The sequence below is a fragment of the Humulus lupulus genome, chromosome 2 (genome assembly GCF_963169125.1).
Source record: "Humulus lupulus chromosome 2, drHumLupu1.1, whole genome shotgun sequence".
NCBI classification, from domain to species: Eukaryota; Viridiplantae; Streptophyta; class Magnoliopsida; order Rosales; family Cannabaceae; genus Humulus; species Humulus lupulus.
Window position 1 is genome coordinate 156,033,605 of NC_084794.1, and position 22,773 is coordinate 156,056,377.

The 22,773-nt window shown below is 34.7% G+C and overlaps 1 protein-coding gene, 1 long non-coding RNA gene and 1 other non-coding gene across 5 annotated transcripts; 1 reads left to right on the forward strand and 2 right to left on the reverse strand.

Annotated features, from left to right (window-relative positions):
• Positions 1-2,819: 2,819 nt before the first annotated feature.
• On the reverse strand, positions 2,820-9,170 carry LOC133818642 (uncharacterized). 3 transcript variants are annotated; one of them, XR_009885998.1, is made up of 5 exons: positions 8,927-9,168; positions 8,741-8,837; positions 7,106-7,209; positions 4,842-4,908; positions 2,820-3,571 (listed from the first exon to the last, which is right to left on the reverse strand). It is a non-coding gene; the product is annotated as an uncharacterized LOC133818642 (long non-coding RNA). The 3 variants fall into 3 exon arrangements; XR_009885996.1 differs by lacking the exon at positions 4,842-4,908 and adding an exon at positions 3,639-4,014 and having other exon boundaries at positions 2,822-3,531; positions 8,927-9,170; XR_009885997.1 differs by lacking the exon at positions 2,820-3,571 and adding an exon at positions 3,801-4,014.
• A 3,933-nt stretch (positions 9,171-13,103) lies between these two features.
• Positions 13,104-15,241, forward strand: LOC133818643 (putative pentatricopeptide repeat-containing protein At1g09680). Its single transcript, XM_062251650.1, has one exon. It carries the CDS (start codon positions 13,274-13,276, stop codon positions 15,035-15,037), a length of 1,764 nt encoding a protein of 587 aa, XP_062107634.1. The 5' UTR covers positions 13,104-13,273; the 3' UTR covers positions 15,038-15,241.
• A 7,033-nt stretch (positions 15,242-22,274) lies between these two features.
• LOC133820786 (small nucleolar RNA R71) lies at positions 22,275-22,381 on the reverse strand. Its single transcript, XR_009887185.1, has one exon. It is a non-coding gene; the product is annotated as a small nucleolar RNA R71 (small nucleolar RNA).
• Positions 22,382-22,773: the final 392 nt, after the last annotated feature.

Here is a 22,773-nt window from a genome sequence, read left to right on the forward strand (position 1 = left end):
TACGAACTGCCTATAATACCCTTCTAATCCAAGAAAACTTCTCACTTCGTGAGCATTTTTTGGAAGTTTCCACTTACTGCCTCTATCTTGGTAGGATCCACGGATATCCCTTCGCCTGACACCACATAGCCCAAGAAACTCACTTTTTCCAGCTAAAATTCACACTTGGAGAATTTGGCATAAAGTTTATGTTCCTTCAAATGCTGAAGAACCATATCCAAATGCACTACATATTCCTCTGGGTTCCTCGAGTATATCAAAATATCCTCAATAAACACGATGACAAATTTATCCAAAAACTCACTAAACACTTTGTTCATGAGGTCCATGAATGTGGTGGGTGCATTGGTGAGTCCAAAGGACATCACTACAAACTCGTAGTGCCCTTTCTACATTCAAAACGTTGTCTTAGGTATGTCTGACTCCTTAACTCTGAGCTGATGGTAACCTAATCGAAGATCTATCTTTGAGAATACTGATGCTCCCTAAAGTTGATCAAATAAATCGTCGATCCTGGGAAGCGGGTACTGATTCTTAATCGTCACCTTGTTCAACTCCTGATAGTCTATACACATTCTCATGGCGCCGCCTTTCTTCTTTACAAACAACACCAAGGCTCCCCACGAATAATGACTCGGTCTTCTGAACTTTTTATCCAATAGCTCCTGCAGTTGAGCCTGCAGCTCCTCCAATTCCTCCCGTACGAAGCATTCAAAATGGGCGTCATCCCTAGAATAAGTCTTATTTCAAACATCACTTCTCGCTCTGGTGGTAGCCCAGGAAGGTCATCGGGAAATACTTCAGGACATTTTCATATGATGGGTACTTCGGCTGGTTGTAATGTGCCCTCTTTATCCTTATCCATGACTTGTGCCAGATATCCAGTGAAACCGTCCCCTAATATCTTCCTCGCCTTCATAGCGGAGATCATCGCGAATTTCTTTTCCCTAGTTGCGCCTTGGAACATAAACGGCTCCTCTCTTGCTGGTTTGAAAACCACTCCCCTTTTCTTACAGTTCACTATGGAGCCATACTTAGATAACCAGTCCATCCCTAATATTACATCTTATTCGTGTAGGTCTAAGATCAACAGGCCCACTGTCAATTCTCGTCCCTCTACCCAAACTGGTATGGCTCTTACCCATGACCGCACCAACATATCTTCGCTTGAAGGCAAAAAATCCCCACAGACACTAGGCATAGGTTCAGAGATTCCATTCATTTTTTTCGACAAAAGAGGCAACTACAAAATAATGTGTTGCACCAGTGTCCATTAATGCATATGTTGAGGTTTGGGCAATAGAGATCTGACCTGACACCATCTCAGATGGTCCAGCTTCTTGGTTGCCTTGAGTAAGAGTGTAGACCCGTGGTGGGGCTCCTATCTGCTATTGTTGGTTGTTGTCGCCCTTCCAGTTTAGACTTGGGAAATTCTTATCGAGGTGCCCTGGTTTTCCATAGTCATAGCATGCCCCCGCCTTACACTCACCCGGATGTCGATGACCACACTTATCACAAATAGGCTAGTACTCGAAATCGCGCCTGGGTTGTTTGTTGGAACCCTCGGTCCGACTGTCAGACGGTCCCCCTTTTCTCTTGTTATTCTTGTTGCTACTCGGCCTTGAGCCTCCTTGTGCTCAAAAATTCCCATTATTGCGGTTGGTCTTGGGGAAAAACCTTCCCTTGGAGCCACTTCTGTTAGCTTAGGTCTGACCCGAATTGCCAGAGGTAAACTTTCTTTCTTCAAACTTTTGGGATTCCTTCCTTTCCAGCCTAGACCATGACTCTTGGCGAAGAGCTCGCTCCACTGCTTCTGCATATGTTTCCGGGCTTGTCTTCCTGGTGTCCACGAGTTTTTTGATATCTCCTCGAAGTCCTCTCATAAACCTCCATACTTTAGTTGATTCAGTACTAACCAGATCCGGTGTGAATCTGCATAACTGATCAAACTTCCTAGTATATTCCTGGACGCTCGAATTCCCTTGCTTCAGAGTTGTAAACTCTACCACCTTGTGGTCAATCACGATGCGACTGTAATACTTGGAGTTGAACAAGACTAGGAATTCTGGCCATTCCATTTCGACCACATTATGACCCTTCTTTACAGCATCCCACCAGATTGCGAGCATATTTTCTCAACATATAAATTGCACAAACCACCTTTTCATGTTCAGTAACTTCGATGAAATCGAAGATCCTTTCTAGTATGTTGATCCACTCTTCTGCCACCACTAGATCAGTAGTACCTTCAAAGGTGGGTGGATTCTAGTGACCAAACCGTTCAGAGATGGGTTTCTATTGGACCACCCTCGGTGCCGCAACCTGTGGTTCAACCCATGCCCCACCAGCCAATGGATCCTGGTTCACTACTTCAGCCGCAGCTACCTCTAGTTTGTTCCGATTGTTATCCGGTGCTGCTGGGAGGCGTTGCAGTAATGTTTGAAACATCTCTGTTTGGCAAGCATCAAAGTCCACCTGCCTCTTATGGCCCTACTCGATGCGAGCATTTTGAGCTTCCATATCCCTACGGAGCTCCTCCATCCCCTGACCTCGACCTTGGCCCCTCCCTCGGCCTCGACCTCTGCCTCGGCCTCTACCTCGACCTCTGCCTCGGCCTCTACCTCGACCTCGGCTTGCGAGTTCATAGCTGGTTGCTCTACTAGATCATGTGCATTATCGGCTTGACAGCCTACCCTGGCTCTAGTATTATGAGCCGCAAAGAGTTCCTTTATATACATACAACGACGATCGATTAATAAAAGTAACAAGCTAGTAGCTGCATATGCATGATACTCTTTGCACAAGTGATCATCAACCAATCACAGAACTCATCCCTTAGACAAAAGATTGCATTTAAACATATCAAACCATAACATAAACAGTCAATGCAAAGTCTTAAAGTGTTTATAAAAGTAAATAGGAAGGGAATCTAACCTTAGTCGGGGCTCAGGGTTTCTAGCATAGGACCCTTAATCAAAAAGAAATACAAAACAGTGAAATTTGAAAATCATAGTGTTTTTTACAAAAGATAATAAAACAAACGATCACTATCCTAATCGACCCGCATGTCCCCGTCTAAATCCTCATATGAACTCTCAGGTACTTCCTAAACAATGCCATTCCCAGCTGCCTCATGTTCCTGGCCCTCAGTCGGTTCCTCCTTGGGATCTTCTTCGGGATTTTCTTCTGGTTCTACCGCCCTGCCTCGAGGTATGCTATCAACCATGGAGATAGGCAAATCCATGGCCCAAAGGCTAGCTCGATCTTCATATGAAAGTCATCCCACGTCTCCCGAACCAGCCGCCTACATCTGTGATGGAACCATATCAGTGTCGAGCCTCTCAAACAAGTGCTGGCATATCGCACTCTCAGTCGATCAGGTGTGTTCGCCCTATCATAGACTTCTGTCATGTAATGTGTCCATTTCCAAATGACACGCTGATGTTGTTGATCGTACTCGAAGCGTTGAGGACTCTCATCATTAAAGAGTATAATAATCAATCCTGGGCGTAGAGAGCATGGATAGGTTCCCTATCACATGGTCACATATCTCAGGTACATCAGTCATAACCTACAATTTATAGAATCAAGGTAAATAAAAGAAAACAAGGAAACATATATGAAAAGACAATACTTACAGTGAGTGTCAGTCTATCTTTGCGAATGTACATGTGGGTTTGTCTACAGAACTTGTTTAGCCTGGTGCTTTGATACCAATTGTAACATCTCATAAAATTTCTTAACATAATTTGCGGAAAAACATAATCATTTGCCAAAAATAAGGTAACCGAAAATCCATATAAAAAAAATATTTTTCAAAACATTCAATAGTTGGAAGTATGCGCATACTTAAAAATGAATTACAGTGTCATAATTTAAAAACATTCAACAAGCCCAAAATAAATTCTTAATTATCATATGGGTTCTAGTCCCCAAAACATAAAATTCTCAAAAGGTCAGTCCACATGTACATCTTCGCAGATAAACTCTAGCGCTCACTGATCCACTTTTTACCTACAACATGAAACAACTAGGTAAGCGAAACGCTTAGTAAGAACAACTTAAGAAACATAACCACATAAATGAAGCAAGAACTTAAACTACCTATAACTAAGCAGATAACCAACCAAGAATAGGATTCTGGTGAAACCAAAACCCTAGCATAAAATTTAAGAACTTGCGAACGTTCTGGAAAACTTATGCTCATGCCTCATAACTAAAATTCATATCCTTAATATACACCTGCATGCAGAAGATCCCAGAGCATACATGCAGTCTTAACTGGTAACATACATAACATTCTTAACATACTTCACGTTCTTATCATGCATACTTAGTTTTCTTACATACTCATTAATCTTAACATACATACTTGGGGTTTCGGAGGAACAATCAAACATAATTTAACATATCTTACCATAGTGTCGATGGGTGTAAACTAGTTACACCAGTTACCCAACTCATAGAAGAATTCGGCATACTTTCTTAGTCATAGAGATTTGATTCTGAAATCAACTTACTTATGTGTCACAGAGTTTAACCGGACTCTTATGTCATGGGTGTTAAACTGGACTTTTTACATATTGTGATGGTCAACCAACCTTAGTTACACAGTCACCGGTGGCGAACCAGTTTCTTACTTTGTTCCCAGTGGCTAGTCGGAGTTCAAAATCGTCACGGTAGCTAGCCGAACTGCTTACCTTAGTCATGAGTATGCGAACCCTCTAGGACCACGACCTTGAGTAAACCTTCTAAGACTATTTCTAATTATTAGCTTATATCTTAGTTATCTAAACTAGTTATGATCGTGTTGTAGCCAAACAAATCATAAGTTGTCTTACCCAGATTTCTTAGCGCTTGCTTGTGGAAATCTTCTATCCAGAAGCGAGTCTTCCCGCTTAGATAACACTGTAGTGAAACCATAGAGTGACTCAGATTAATTATGGCAATTATCTAAGATTGTTCATTCGTAATTTGGGCATTGAAAGTGTAATAATTAATTCTTATCATGCATTAGCGTTTAGAATTTTTATTCTTAAGCATCAAGGAAAACTGGTTTTCATAACCAATTTAAAGGTAGGGTCCTTAGTTATCTTAGTCCCCAAGGCGTGCCCTTGAGTATTCGTAATCATTAATGAGCCTGCGTAGTCTTAAGTCTAGTAGTAACGGGGTCTACTACATGTTCTTGCCAGTTTTGTAAAAACGTCATTAATTCATCTTGTTAAGAAAATATCATTTCTTATCTCTTATTAGAAAATACGAGCAAGGCACCTCTCTTAGGATTAATGACGTTTTTACAAAACTGGCAAGAACACGTAGTAGACCTTGTTACTACTAGACTTAAGATTACGCAGGCTCATTAACGATTACGAATACTCAAACCCCGTTACTACTGACAAATCCTAATCCAGCTTGCACTAGATTCCCAAAAAGCTCATAACTTGATTTATATAAAATATTTTTCAATGGTTCAAGATGTTAAAATCATTTAATCTTTCCAAATAACACATTACAAAACTTTCATCGAATAATTAGGTCATTTAGGTATGATTTGGCCCTTTAGAACCACTGTAAAATTTTGGCAGCAAGCATGCATCAATAAATCCTATGGAACTTTGAATTCCAAGCTACCAAACACTACATAAACAACATGCATGCATCATAAACCAACTAAATAACCTTATTACAACCCAAATAACTAATTTAACTCACAAAACAACAATCAAATTCAGATTTTCTAAAGCCAATAACATATTATGGTAAGAATCAAGAATTTTACCTTTTTATGTTCAAGCCTTTGGAGTGGTTGAACTCTTAGGGTTTCGGACCACTTATCAACACTTCACATACTTAAATCTCTTCTCATAAACACTAAGAATCAGAGAATTAGAAAAAGAAAAGGAGAGGAATGCTTAAAAAGAGTTTGCACTAGGGTTTGCCTCTTTCAAAAATTTCCTTCAAAAATTGCTCAACTTGGAGATCTGACTAGTAAAGCTTCTCTTGAATCCTAGAACTTAAGAACACGGTCATGCATGGCTTTTACACTACATGCATGCACAAGGAACCCTAGGGTTTCGAGTTTGAATGAGAAGAAGAAGAATGAATCACAATAGATGATTTCACTTACCTTGAGCTTGGTCTTACTTAGGATTGGCACCCTAGCTTCAAAGGAATCCTTCCTTGAGAGGGAAATGGAGAGGGACGAAATTAGAGGGAGAGAGCCTCTGAATTTTTTTCTCTTTTTCAGAGTTAGAGAGATGAAAAGGGAGGGGGGAAGGAGGGTGCCTCGGTTTTGGGGGGAAATGGTAGAGAAAAGTGTTTTGAAAAAGAAAAAAAACAAAACAATGAGTAAACCCTTAGCTTGGGAATGGGTAAGACATTTCCTATTCTCTTTGGGGTATGTGTCCTTGCTCTTAAGAGCCCTAGGACCTACCTTGCTGCCCACCTCTCTCTCTCTCTCTCCCCTTGAAAATTATTTTTATGCCCTTGCTTATTTTACTTTACATTTAAGGGATCCAAGGGCCCTTTGGGAATTTTGTGCTCTAAATTTCCCTTGACCCCTATAATTTTTAAATTTCTCCAAGCTTAATTAATTAAATTAAATGTGACCCCAAAATAAATTTTTCACATATCACGTAATTTTGGTAATTTTAACAAATTAACTAAAATACCTTTAGAGGCCCAAGTAAGAAATTCTCATTCTTAAGCCCGGTTGATTGAAATTCAAACATCAATCAATTTTTCTTAAACTTATTGGCTCGACTATAAAGTCCTAGTTGCTAGACAAAATTAATATTTTTATGCCATAGTATTTTTCATTTTATTTAATGTAAGATTTTTCTTCCACTAGGGTTTATTTCTTGGTCCGAGACCAATCTTTGTTTGCATAAATCTAGATCATTTACCGTATCATGACAGCGGTTATAAAAAAATTCACAAATCATCACAAATTCATATAATATCATTTATCAAAATAATATTCTACATAATTCTTCACTCGCTCCAACCGGCTACTAAATAGTGTTCAAAACATAGGATGTAACATTTTCACATTTGTTTTTATTTATTATTTCTAAGATAAAAAGTAAAAGTTTTAAATGCATACCATATGTGCTATGATCGCATCTTGTGTTCTAGACCAGAGTTCTCAGCAAGTATCTTGGGAACAAGTTGGGTATCAGAAAAAGCTTCCACACCGAGTTGAGCTTGCTGTTCCAAGTGCGTAAGTCAATAAATGTGAAGATCAATAAATATTGTTTATAAAAATTGAATTTAATGTCTCCAATTGTAGCAAGAATTCATTAAACAACCATAATTAACTTGGAATATTGTACCATTTTCTTGATATTAATAATGAGATCTCTTAGGGTCTGATTGGTTCGCGATTGAAAAACTGTATTTTTGAAAAGTGAGATTCTGAAATGAAAATCTGAATTTAGTGACTAAAAACATGTTTATGAAAATGTGATTGGTTCAATATCTGTAAACTGTTTTTGAGTTTTAAAAAATTGAATCTGTGATTGGTATTAAATTTGAATGTGTAATTGGTTCAACTGAATCTGAATATTATTTTAATTTTATATATTCTATATACATAGGTTGTATAATATTAAATTTTGATTTATCAATAGATTTAATTAAGTAAAATTTAATAATATTGATAAATTAAAATTTAATAATAGTGCATTGATTAAATTCTCCTATAGGGGCTTCACTTTAAGCCCTACCGGTGGGGCTCTCAGTGTTCTCGACCCCTGAACAGTTTTCGGCATGATTTTTTTTATGACTATGTATATTGTAGCTATTTAGGACATCCTGCAAATTTTCAGAAAATTCCGTATAGTTTACAGTACCGAAAACTATGTTCAAACATGTTGTTGCACGCGTGACTAAAAAAAGAATATACATGGTCATAAAAAAGAACCGCGCCGAAAACTGTTCAAGGGTCGAGAAACAGTGAGAGCCCTACGGGTAGAGCTTAAAGTGATATATATATTTATATATGGAAGATTTCTCAATTGTTACTACTCATAGATGTGTACTAACAATTATGATGATGTGACAACATAGTGACTTTGTATAATAAGTCACTAATAAATAAATATTTTTTTTCTACAATAATTTCGAATTTAGTTTTTTTTGTAATAATTAATGTTGTTTCCAACTAATGAGAGACACTAACTATATTTAGAAATTGACGAGAAATGAAAAGTTTACAATATTATACTTTTATAATAAATACACATTTTTCGTTAGGTAACCCTTCTAAAAATTTGAAAAAAATCAAAATTTATGTTTAGAAATATTAATTAACAATTATAAATATGAATAATTGATTTTAATCCAATAATATTAAAGTAATCATTCATATATAATAATCATTAAAAATACACTCATATATATAAATATATATTATATATACTAACGCATACTAACACTAGTAAGTCACAGTGAAAAAATTGAAAAATAGAGAAAACAATATTTTGGTGTTTTCAATTATATAGGCAAAAATTTTAAATCATATTCAAATTTTGTTTTAGGAAACAACTAACCAATCATGAATTATTATAAGTCCACTTATTTTTAATTTTTAGAAACATAAAATTGAATCCTAAACACATATACCAACCAGATAGAGATTGTTCAAATTGATTTTTTGGGTAGAATCTTACCGGCAAGAAAATAAACTAATACCCAATAAAGAATGAAACTCACAAGAAATGAAAAGAAGAAGAAGTACCACTTTGTGAAATGCAGGTCTTCAATGGCGAAGAAGACCAGAGCAGATCCGATACAAATAAGAGCAAATCTTTAACAGCGAACAAAATTGAGTTTTCCTAAAATGTTCATTAAAAGAAAATAAATAAAATCCCTATTTCCGAAATGCAAAAAGAAAAAGGAAATCAATAGGAGATTACATACATACCTGTGAAAATGATTTCAAAAAAGAAAAAATAGATATGGTGTTAAGAGAGGTGACTATGTCATTGGTTAAGAGTTTGGTTGTCGTAGTGGGCTGAGCAGTCACACCGATGGGAGAAGAGTCATTCATTGGAGTCGCACGCAGACGGAATGAAAGCTGGGTTAAAGAATGGTGCTAGGTAGTCAAGTCACACACACAAGAGTGAGAGCTATAGGGAAAGAATAATGGGGTTGGGTTGATTTTTTTGAAACGTTGTCGAATCACTGAGTTTTTTTTTTTTTTTGACAAACGTACTGAGTTTCTTACTTTTTTTCTACATATTTTTAAAATTTTAAAAATAACATTTTTTTAAGCGTAGACTATATATGACTTATAGTATAATGACTTTTTTGTGGTATATAATAATTAGATTTATGTATCTATAGCCTAATATAACATATTATAATTAATTAAACTATTATTAGTTATCTTATATTTAAATATTCACCTAAAAATATACAAATTAAAATAACTTATAAATACAAAATTTAATCATATTAAGACACACAAAATTAAAAACTATAGAAAATATAGTGTTAGAAGCTATTAATTAATATTTATTGTATAGACATATTTACATAATTAAGTGTTATTTATTACATTACATTTTAAATAAAAATCCACACTTAATTAATACATAAATAGTGTATCTTGTAAAATTCAAATTTATGATACATCAAATGATGGTTCGTGGAAAGTAAATTAACAAATTAGAAGCTAGAAACTTATTAATATAATAAAGTCAAAGATTTTTTCCCAGATTTAAATCATTTTTATTGGGCACAAAAAGAGAAGCAACTGAATCAAAAACAACAACAACAATCATAATCCAAATGCAACAATAAAAATAATATACACAAAAGCACTAGAGATCAACTCAAATGCCTTGCTCATACCTTAAAATGAAATGCTTTAAAATGATTTTTTATACAACCAATTCTTAGACTTTGATTAATTTACTTTATTTTGGTGTCGAATTGATTAGTCGAGACTAGAGCATGTATTGCAAAGATGCTTTAAAAAGAAACCAAAGGAGCCAAGGTTTTGGGATTCTTGATGAAGTTATAATAATTTTTTAGTAAAATAAATTATTATATTATTATTTTAATAGAATATATAATTTATTCCTAAAACACATATAACAATTTGTTTGAAATTCAAAAATATTCTAATGGGGGTTCACTCAAAACTGTCATCTATAGTTAAAATTAGGGTTGTGCAAAATTTTGTAAACTGCCAAACCCGAATAAACTGCCCAATTATTATATTGGACGGTTTGGAAATTATACCAACTCGTTCAAATAATCTGAATAAACCGATTAAGAGTTTTTTTTCATTTATAGATACATATATTACGTATATTATTACATATATTATATGTAATATTAAATATTGTTTTAAAATTTTTAACAATGAATTTAGAATAATGTTTTAAAATTTCAATTTAGAATAATATATCTATGTTTGGAAAGTATATACTATACTTTTAGTTTATTGAATCTAATTATTTGAACATTTAAAAAAAACTGAAGATTGGTTTAGGCGGGTTAATCCGACCAAATCTCTTAAAACATTAGACGGGTTAAACTTTTTTTTCTTAATTAGACGGGTTTGAGTTGGATTTTTGCAACACGATTTATACATTAGTTTGATTAAAACATGTTATAACTCGACCAAATCGACTAATCAACACTCCTAGTTAAAATGTCTTTAATGACAGTTCATTTGGATGCGTCATTAAAGCCAAGTATAGACAACGATTCACTCGGAACTGACATTAAGCCCACTATAGACGACGGTTCAATCAAACCCGCAGTCTATAGTTAAAACACCTTTAATGGCAGTTCACTTGGAAGTGTCGTTAAAACCAACTTTAGATAGCAGTTCACTCAAAAATGTCGTTAAAACACTATAGATGGTGGCTCAATCGAAAGCGTCATCTATAGTACTCTAAATTTATAACAGTAATGGCGGTTCACTCGAAACCGCCGTTAAAAAATACAATAGACGACAATTCATTTTAAACCACCATTTATAGTATCATTTAACAACAGTTCTAAATGAACTGTCGCTAAAGCGGCGTCGTTTTTGCACTATTTTCCTGTAGTGTGTTTTGTAACCATTGAGGATTACTCAGTAGAATTGGAATTATTCTTTTATGATTTTATGTGGAATTACTGTATGTTTATAATTTTGGTGCAACTTGTGCCATGTGCGCATGACCCATGCACACTCACTTGTATTGTATGCTTAGTTTTACTTGATATTGAGACGAATGTTTGATTGTGATTCTAGGCTCGTTGCGCTCTTTAAATTGCTTGGACTTGAGGTAAGGAAGTTAGCTATAATATTTTTATGAATTTATGTTGACTGTATCATATGTAATGTTATGAGATGAGCTACTTGAATGTGTGCTTGTATATTGTATGAGAAAGCAGGGGTTGTTAGCATGCTGAACGCGACACAATAAATGAGTTACTAAGTTATGATGTAACGACGCGTCAAGGTTATTCTAGGACCCGAGCTCCTGAATACATCACAGAGGAAGATTTACTGGTTTATGCTTTACTGGTTACCTCATAGAATTATTTGTGTTTATTTGTTATGATGAATTTTCAGATAAAGTGTATGAGATTATGATATGTCTATGATATGTTATTTTAAGCTCATGTACGATGAGGAGAGTTTTGCATTGTGCTTATGTGAATTGTTGTTTCTTGTTTGTACTTCCTTACTGGGTTTTTAGCTCATTCCTCTTACTTTCCCTTCCAGGTAGGCAATAGGAGTTCTTATTGGCACGTATGGTGATGTGGGGCATTCCTTGGTCTGAATATGTATGTTGTGGGACTCTGATGAACAGAAAACAATCTAGCAATGCCTACGAACATTTTTATGAGTTATCATATTTAATTATGTTATCAGTGGGAATTTAACATGTTATTTTTAAATTGTATGAACGACATTATGTTTTTATTTTAACAAATGAACCCATATTGCTTGATTTGATAAGGCCTCATTGAATGCTTTCTCGGATTATGGTATTTATTTCTAAATAATTTATCAAGTAGTCATCGTTTGCAAAGATAGTAGAATAGGGCATTTTAAAATTTCAATCCAATGCCCACAAACAAAGGTGCTGTTTGGTAATCATTAAAAAAATTGTTTTTTATTTATTTAATTAAAAATTTGACAATTAAACATAAAATAGCGTTTAGTAACTTTATTTTTATTTTTTATTTTTTTAAATTTTAAACAAAATTTATTAAATTTTGAAAATAGAAAATTTTCACTTTTAAACATTTTTTTAAACATTTTTTCCTTCTCTTCTTTAAATCAACACATCACATTATTAAACAAAAAATAAAAATAAAAACTATCAAACACGTTTATTATTTTTTGTTTTTAAAAAAAAAACAAAAATAGTTACCAAACATATTTTTATTTTTTAAAAATAAAATTATATTTCTATTTTTGTGTTTAAAAAATTTAAAAACAAAAATTTTACCAAACGGACCTAAAGATTTTACAAATTTTAGAAAACTCCTATTCAGAGGTTATGCAGTAAGCACTTCCATCACTGAGGCATCAAAATATATAAACTAAACTACCACTAATGTTGTTTGGATTAAAAACAAGTTTGAGGCAAAAAACCAAACTCAAGAAATTTGAACCCGTGTTCAAAACATTGTTTCAATACTTTTATTGCACAAAAAATGCAAGGAATTGCTTAACAGAACAGCAGTAGGCAATAGAACAATTCAAATATGAAATGAAAATTTCGAGCAAATATTGAATGAACAAAACCGAGATTTCATGGCAGTAAATATATATATATAATCAATATATGCACATCAAGATAGAGGCCTAGCATGAGTACTGATACAATTCTTCTGGGAGAAAATACAAACTTTCATAACACCAGAAGGAATTGTAGATAGTATATTATGAATAATACCATCAGCCTAAGTGCACATCTCCTCTTTCCTTGCTAATAAATTAACTGCAGAAACACAATCAGATTCTATCAAAATTGAAGGCAACTTTTGGCTAGTGAATTTACTTAGCATACTTTTGGCTGGAGACTTCAATTTATTTTGTTGAGAGACTTCTCTCTCTTTTTTTTTTCTTTTTTCTTTTTAATTTTTCTTTGTCTTTTCTATCTTAGATTGTCAATAGTGATGTTTTGAGTGGGGTGATCCACGGGGACAAGTACGACCATGCTTAAGTAGGAGCGACCAGTAACACTAACACGAACGTGGTTCAACTTCATACTAATAAACGGTCGAATACGAAACAACTAAACTAGAAACGATGGTGGTAATCCTCAAAACCCCGAACCACTTTCTTCTCTCTCTGACACGTAGCTGTAGCTCCTTCTCGCCCCCCGCCTGGTACTCCCCTCCACCTTCTGTTACCCCTCACCATGGAGATCCCATACTCCACTCCCTCTCCCAAGCCATCAACAACTCCCAAACAAAGCCTCTGGATTCCTCGCTCAAGGCTCTTCTCCCTTCTCTCACTGCTCGTCTTTTTATCGACCTCATCAACTTCAATCCCTACTCTCTCCCCCCACACTCTCTTCTCTCGTTCTTCAACTGGCTCTCTTCGCGGTCAACTTTCCGTCACACCATCCACTCTTACTGCGCCATGGCCCAGTTCCTTTGCGCCAATCGTATGGTTCCAGAGGCCCAATCTCTCCTCCGGTTAGTTGTCTCTCACAAGGGGAAGGATTCGGCCTCCTCCATTTTCGCCGCCATTGTAGAGAGTAGAGGTATCTATCAACAGAATGCTGTGTTTGATTCTTTGATCAAGATCTATACCGATTGTGGCTTTGTCTCCGATGCAATTCAGTGCTTTAGATTGGTTAGGAAGCATAAATTTCGTATCCCATTTCTTGGCTGTGAGTATTTGCTTCGTAAAGTAATGAGGTCAAACTCAGCCGGGTCGGTTTGGCTGTTTTACTCTGAAATTTTGGACTGTGGTTATCCGCCTAAGGTATACAATTTCAACATTTTATTGCATAAATTTTGTAGAGAGGGTAAAATTATGGAAGCCCAGTTGCTGTTTGACGAAATTACCAAACGGGGTGTGCACCCAACTGTTGTTAGCTTCAATACTTTGATCAGTGGATACTGCAAATCTGGGAAATTAGAGGAGGGATTTAAGCTGAAGAGAGTTATGGAGGAGACTGGTGTATCTCCAGATGTTTTTACTTACAGTGTTTTGATTGGTGGGTTGTGTAAAGAGTGCAAGTTGGATGATGCATGTGAGTTATTTGACGAAATGTCTAAGAGTGGTTTGGTTCCAAATTACGTTACTTTTACTACCTTGATTAACGGGCACTGCAAAAGTGGAAGACTTGATTTGGCCATGCAAGTCTATGAGAAGATGCTAAGCAAAGGAGTCAAACCCGATCTAATTATGTACAATGTGCTCATAAATGGTTTTTGCAAAGATGGAAATGTGAGTGAAGCTAGAAAGCTTCTGCATGAGATGAAAATGAGAGGCTTGAAGCCCGATAAGATCACTTACACTACAATAATCGATGGATGTTTCAAAGAGGGAGATCTAGAAACTGCCATAGAGATTAGGAAGGGAATGGTAAAGGAAGGGGTCGAGCTTGATAACGTAGCTTTTACCGCCCTGATTTCGGGATTATGCAGAGAGGGAAGAATCATAGATGCAGAAATCACACTTAGGGAGATGTTGAATGCTGGCTTGAAACCTGACGATGCCACATATACCATGGTCATTGACGAGTTTTGTAAGTCGGGGAACGTAAAAATGGGATTCAAATTGCTGAAGGAAATGCAGAGAGATGGCCATGTACCAGGAGTTGTAACCTATAATGTTCTTATGAATGGTCTGTGCAAGAAAGGTCAGATGAAAAATGCTCATATGCTCTTAGATGCTATGCTTAATTTGGAAGTGGTTCCGGATGACATAACATACAATATTCTTTTACAAGGCCACTGCAAGCTTCGGATTTCAGAGGATGTTGATAAACTACGAAGTGAGATAGGGCTTATTTCAGATTATGCTTCATATACTTCACTTGTTGGTAAAATTCAATAAATCCTTGAAAGGTTACTAGAATACATAATTGAACTATAACTTGAGACTCAGTTACAAAAATCGTAGCCTTCTTTTTCTTTTCTTTTTTGATCAAGTGTGAAAGCGGAAGTTCTTTTTATTGTGGAGAACTGTTAGTAATAGTTTCAATTTGGTATGGACTTAAGGTAATTCAGAACAATAAAACAGAATGAACACGCATTGTGAGCGGTGAGCGCATGACAGCAAATTGATTTGGTTGGCTGGTGAGTCATGAAAATAAACTCTGTAACATGATTCAGGAATTTTAAAGTTGTTGATGCATAAATGGATTATGTATAGAAGAGAAATTACAATGCACACTTATTCTGATGTGTAACTTAGATTGAATAAAATAAAAACAGATTTCGTCAGGACAGGGTCTTGGCCGCAGAGGGGCGATTGACTAAATGCTTCCCCAGCGGTTCTACATTCCATTTGTGTAGCTCTAGACAGGTACCAAGTAGTTATTTGGTCAATCCAAGATTTTAGTTGTTCTAATGAGGTTTCGTGGTCTGAAGTCTTACAATGTGTGATCTTGCTCGCTCAACAAGCTTTTCTTAGCAAACCTCATTAACGTCTGGCAGATACATTTTTAAGGCCTCGGAACTTGAGAAAGTCCTAAACAAAATAGAGTGACTCTTTGATTTAGTTATTCACTTCTCCTGTTGTCCCACATATGGAGAGCATAATTTGTTTTGGTCCGAACTCGTATCATCAAATTAATTGAATTGTATTTGCATCAACTTCTCATTAGCTAGTTTTTCTTTCTAGATTATTAATATTTCAATGCTCAATAGCTCAGTTAGATAGTTTTAGCCAATCAAAGATTCAAAATATTTCATGTTTTTTTCTGCTTGCGTCACCTCCTAAAACTATTTGCTTTTCATCTGTGCTTTCGGTTAGTTTCTTTAATAAGTGGTTTATGTTTTCAATGATATTCTAGAAACAAAACTGAATCATCATTATTATTGCTATTAATGTATTTCAATTGTAGATATTTTTACATTTTCTTTTTTCTATTATCTTTGTCCTACTCAGGAAATTAATATCTTTGCTGAATTTTCATTCAGTTCTTTTTTAAATATCAAGCTAGTAAACATGCACTTTTGCTAATTGATTTTTTAATTATTAAATTATATATATATATATTAAAACAGCTATTTTGTTACTTGAAAATGCTGTTTGTTGTAAATCATACTATGTATAGTGCTTTGATTCCATGATATAGTATGATGTTAGACCCCCAATCCGTTTTACCTTCTATAGGAGGATGACCACTTAATTTGTCCAGAAAACCACTTAATTTGTCCAGAGAACCACTTATCATAGTGCTTTGATTCCATGATATAGTATGATGTTAGACCCCCAATCTGTTTTACCTTCTCCAGGAGGAGGGCCACTTAATTATTTTAGAGAATGATCGTGAAAATATGATACGCAAGTATACGTAATCGTGTCAAGTAGTAAATTCGCGGATATCGTCCCACAGAGACTATCTTCCAATTATCACTAATTGATTTTCAATTTCTATTTGGTGAATTAAAATTTAAGTGAATAATTAAAGGTAAAAGAAATACTATAAACTATGAACAAAAATTAAAGAACTGGAAACAAAATAATGAATCATTTCATTTTGTTCATTTTAATAATCAATTCTAAATCTCTTATTTCTATTCTAATAGCAGGTTAATATAATCGATTCATATTCTTTTTCAAGATATAAGATCTCAATCTATATGCAGGTTTTCTATATTTATGTAATAAACTTGAACATATAAAATGCATTAAACATAGAAACCTAATTACTACACAAGTCATACAGGTACTTTTGTCTAATATGCAACCTATGTCTATACAATGATAGTATATTCAATTATCATCTTTCGAATTTTGAATCAAAACCATTAAATCAAGTAAATAGTGATCAAGTATTTACTAGCATTAAACAAACATCATACAGATTAGAATAGAAAAGAAGTATCAATAGAAAATCATAATAAAATTAAATAGAAATCCTTGTGACTATATTAATTTGTAGATAAAAGAAATTAATTCATAAATAACATGATAGAAATAAACTACAAATAATTGTTCATAAAATCAACCTAAAGAATTCAGATGAAAACAGAAAACTAATTACAGCAGCCTCTTCTAATCTAGAGTTTATAAAAACTGAGACTCACTGCCAAAATTGCAGAATAATGTTCCTTAAATAGTCTTCCAAGATTCCCAAGTGAATAGATCATTTTGCCTTTCAAAAAGTGGTTTAAAATCTGCAAAACGCGTGTACAGCGCTAAAGCGATGCGTTTTGAGCGCTATAGCGCTAAAGTCAAAGCCAAAACGCCTAAAATTTTGTTCACAAGCGTTGTAGCGCCCTTTATATAGCGCTGGGGTGCTGTCTTTCAATTCTTGATAGCGCCAGGGCGCTATCTTTGTAGCGCTGGGGCGCTACTTCCAGAATAGAACAACAACTCGTTTCGAATAGCCTGCAGCGTCAGCTCATCATATTTTCATTATAAATCCTTCGTTAACTACGAATTTAATGATTTAAAAAGCTATAGAAAGCTAAGAGAAATATCTACAACTTATATTTCTAGAAGTGTTTTCAGAAAGTGAATAAATCATGGTCAAAATGCGGCTTGAAGTCTTAGACTTACGTTATTGAGTATAAACGACGTGTGTTGAGCATCTTCAATGTAGTATTTTCCGCACATAATGTCTTGAAACTCCACAATGAACATGAAATCCATCTTATTTATCATATTTGACATGTTTCTTCTCATTTCACTCCATATTATGAACTTGACCATTAAAACCTGAAACAAGAAGAAAACAAGCATAAATCTGCGCTAAACAATCCTAAATAACTAAAAACATAACATAAAACAATCTCTAAAACAAACCTAAACTGAACCTAACAGAGAACCGCTTAATTTGCCCAGATGTTTTTTAATTGTCCAGGTGTTGATGGAATGATTTAGAAGATTTAACATGTATATAGTATTGTGATTGTATGTTATTTATTGGTTAAGGTTGATTTGCATAGCAAGGATTGAAGTTGATTATTGAATTAATTTTACTGAATTTCTGGATGAAATGTAGTTGGAAATTTTGAGCTTGTATTGCATGGTTTTAATGAGGTTATGGCTTGTTAGGTAAACTTGATTCATTTGTGTGATTAGTTTGTATTAGAAAGTGCAGTAGATTTTAATCGAGGACTAGTAAAAGTTAAGTTTGGGGAAATTTAATAGAGTAAATTTTATTTTGTTTTTTTAGGGTTATTTTATTTAATTTTTTAGGATTATTTAGTAATTTTGTGTACAGTATGACGTTTTCTTGCCTTTGTTTGATAATATTTCAGATTTATTTCAGAGTATTTGTCCAGATGTCTTTTAATTGTCGAGGTGTAATTTTTATTAGTTTTCTTTTTATTAGGCCTAGCTATGTTGAGGGTATCAGATTGTAAATTTTTTCAAAGAGTTTTCTAAGTAGTATGCGAGTGGTAGTTATGGACATGGTTGGCGGCAAGAACATGCAAGCACGGCTAGACGATATATGGAGGAAGGAATGGAGGTGGTTCGATCAGAGTTACATAAGTTTCTGGGGTTGGCTGTGAGGTGGCTTTAGTTAAAGAAAGGAATTGGCAACAACGGGGAGGAGATTTGAAGAAATGTTTGAACTACTTTTCAAGATTCACTCTGAAGCAGCTAAGAACACAACTGAGATAGCCAAGAACATGGTGGAAACAACCAAGAACATGGAGGACAGAGCCAAAATCATAGTGGCTGACTCTAATTCAATGGTGGAGAAGGCAGTGGACACTCTGATTCTGTTGGTGAACTTAGGCATGTACAATACTTGAAACTACATTTGTGAGTATTTATGATCGCTTTTAAGTCCTCTCAACAAATTGATCGGTAAAATATGCACGCAAGTGTACGTAGTCATGTCAAGTAATAAATTCCGGAAGAACGGATATCGTCCCACAAAGACTATTAACCAATTACCAGTAATTATTTTTTGCTTTCTATTTGGTAAGTAAAATTAAGATGAATAAATCTAACTGCAAACATAATTTCAATAACTGAAAACAAAATAATTATGTAAAGTTTAAAAATCAATAATTAAAAGACCTAGGATATTAACTTCATCAACTTTTCATTCTATTAACTTTATTAATCAGTTCTAAATTTCTTTCTTCCTATTCTAATAGTAGGTTAACATAAATCGATTCTTATTCTTTTTCAAGATATAAGATCTCATTCTGTATGCATATTTTTTACATCTCTGTGATAAACTTAAACATATAGCAGGCATTAATCGTAGAAACCTAATTGCTATACAAGTCATACAGGTACTTTCGTCCAATGTGTAGCATATGTCTATATAACGATAGCATATTCAATTCTCATTTTTCGAATTTTGAATCAAAATCATAAATCAAGTAAATATTGATAAGATATTTATTGGCATTAAGCAAACATTATATAGATTAGAATAAAGAAGAATCAATAGAACATCATAATAAAATTAAATAGAAATCCAGGTGACTACATTAAATCCTAGAGAAAGAATTTAGTTTATATCAAACATATTAACCATAACATTAAAATGATTGTTCATAGAAAATACCCTAAAGAACTAAGATGAAGAAGAAATCTGGAGACCGTCATAATGATGCTTAAATAGTAATATGTGCTTTGGATGTAAAATTCCGCTTTTGCCCCCGCATAAAATGTCCTTTTCTGCGAAATACGCCACTCAAGCGTCGCGACTCCATAATGAAGCGTCGTGACCCGTGTCCGAAATCTGGAATTCTCACATCTTTGACTTGCTCAAGCGTCGGCTCTAATAGACCTGCGTCGTGGCTCAAATTCATCAACCAATAGTGTCGCGACTCTCAAAGGAAGTGCTACAGCCCTTTTTCCTCTTAAGAAATTGACCATTCTGTCTAATCGCAACGTCGCGACTCTAACTCCCAGTGTCGCGGCTCAAATGTCTTTTTTCATCAAATTCGATCTTTTTGACACCAAATGCAACCATTTATCAATTATGTCCCATAAATCTAAAATATTATCAAACAAAGGCAAGAAAACGTCATAATGCACACAAAATTACTAAATAATCCTCAAAAATAAAATAAAATAACCCTAAAAAACACTATAAAATCTACTCTATCAAATTCCCCCAAACTAAACTTTTACTAGTCATCGAGTAAAATCTATTGGAACTTTCTAAAACAAACTAACCACACAAATGAATCAAGTTTACCTAACAAGCCTTAACCTCATTAAAACCATGCAATACAAGCTCAGAATTTCCAACTACATTTCATCCAGAATTTCAGTAAAATCAATTCAATAATCCACTTCAATCCTTGCTATGCAAATCAGCCTTAACCAATAAATAACATACAATCACAAAACTCTATGCATGTCAAATCTTCCAAATCATTCCTTCAACATCAAGTATTTCATATGCTTGCATAATTCATCGATCTCCCCTAATATGATAACACATGCTCAAGAATCAGGACTTTTAAGTTTATAACAAAAGGCTAAGGTAAAGGTAGATGAAAAAGTCATTTAAGCTAAAGTATACCATAACCATAAGCACACAACCAAATAAATCAATCTTATATCAACTCTCGAACCCCAAAATCATTCCCAACTTTCCAAAAAAATATTTTTTCTTTGAAAGAAAATTCATAAACTAAAATTTATATATTTGTTTTTTCTTCAATTCTCTTTCTTTTCTGATACTACACTCCCCCAAACTTGTTTCTTTGTATTTTCAATTAGAGTGTAGTTTATTTTCAATATACTTGTTGTTTTTCTTCTTTTTCTTTTTTCAAATTTTCTTCTTCTGTTGACACAAATTGCTAAATATAAACTTCATTACAAATCATCTCCCAATCACTTAAGGTTTTACATTATTCAATTGTCATCTTAGAATTACTTCTCACCTAATGGTTTAGGATTCTAAGTGTATGTGATAAATTGCAATTGATAGTGATGTCAAAAAAATTGTTGATTGTGATGAAAAATAGCACCTAGTTTAAATGAATTATATGCTTCATTAATTTATTGCCTAGATTAACTTGTCTCCATAGGATTTAATGCTTTATCTAAGTTAAATAGATTGTATGCTTCATAGATTTATTGCTTAGCTAAAAGAGTTAATTATTGAGCGCTTCGCCTTGATTACGTATAATAGGGAGATTGGATAATTATCTGCTTCAGCGTTATCTGTGGGGTTAATAGTTTAATTGAGAAATTGGAAATATATTTATTATTAGTGATTAGGAATGATTGTTGAGGGTGGAGATTAACCTTTAACTGTTTCTTAATATTGTAATATCAATTTTTATTTGCTTTCTAGTGTATGTTATTTAATTTTGAGTTCAAAATCTAAATCCCACTTTTAAGTTTTAGTGTTAATTATTGAATAATAAAGTGAACGATAGTCCTCGTGGGTTTGACCTGTGCTTGCTATTATACTAAAATAATTGGAAGTAGTGAAAGAAAAATAATAATTAAATTTGATATGGCATACGACACCCATCAAATTTTTGGCGCTGTTGCCGGGGACTATTGTAAGTTATTTTTATTATTCAATTAAATTAACTACGTACTCACTAGTTTAAAAAAATTATTGCAGGTGTATATGTCTGGCGACGATACTCAAGAAAGACTACAAGCCATAAAGCAATATCTTGAGACATCGTTGTCCCGCTCTTCAAGGACTATCACTGACAATCCACTCTTTCAACCTTCCAAGAAATGCAATCCAATACAAATACCATTACCATCTGATGACGATTCTGACTCTGAAACATTAGTTAAGTCTCAGATGGCTCAAGAAAGGACGTTGAAAGAGTTGGCAGTGTCGAATCTAGACCATCAGCCTCTATGTATTCAATATCTGGCGTTGGATGTTAACTTTGAACTCAAGTCGGGCCTCATACATTTATTACCATCTTTCCATGGGCTACCAGGAGAGGACCCGAACAAGCATCTCACAGAGTTTCACATAGTCTGCTCTAGTATGAAACCAGCATTAGTAATTGAAGAGCAGATTAAATTAAGAGCATTTTCATTTTCTTTGAAGGATGGTGCAAAGGAATGGCTATATTCCTTTCCTCCTCAAAGTGTTAATACCTGGAATGAAATGAAGACAATGTTCTTGGAGCATTACTTCCCAGCATCTAAGGTTGGTAGTATAAGGAAGGAAATCTGTGGCATTCGCCAATAGACTGGGGAGTCATTATATGAGTATTGGGAGAGATTCAAGCGGTTGTATGCCAGATGCCCTCATCATCAGATAAGTGAAAAACTCCTAATCCAATACTTTTATGAAGGACTACAGTCATTGGATAAGAGTATGATTGATGCAGCCAGTGGGGGGCACTAGTTGATAAGACTCCTGCTGTAGCCAGGAGCTTGATTTCTAATATGGCTACTAATTCACATTGTGGATGCAAAAAATCCACCTTGTTGAGGAAAATAAAAATGGTCTCACGATGCTCCTAGTGGCAACGTGGGATCCCACCCGTCTTGCGAGCCTATAACCCACATCTCATGAATGGCACCTGGGGTGCTTTGGGTGTCTCGTGCCAAGGAGGTCATATGGGTGCGTGGGAGGTGTCGCAGGGCCACATCTCGCGAGGCCACATCTCGCGAAGTGTCACCTGGGGTGCAGCGAGTGTCTCGCGCCA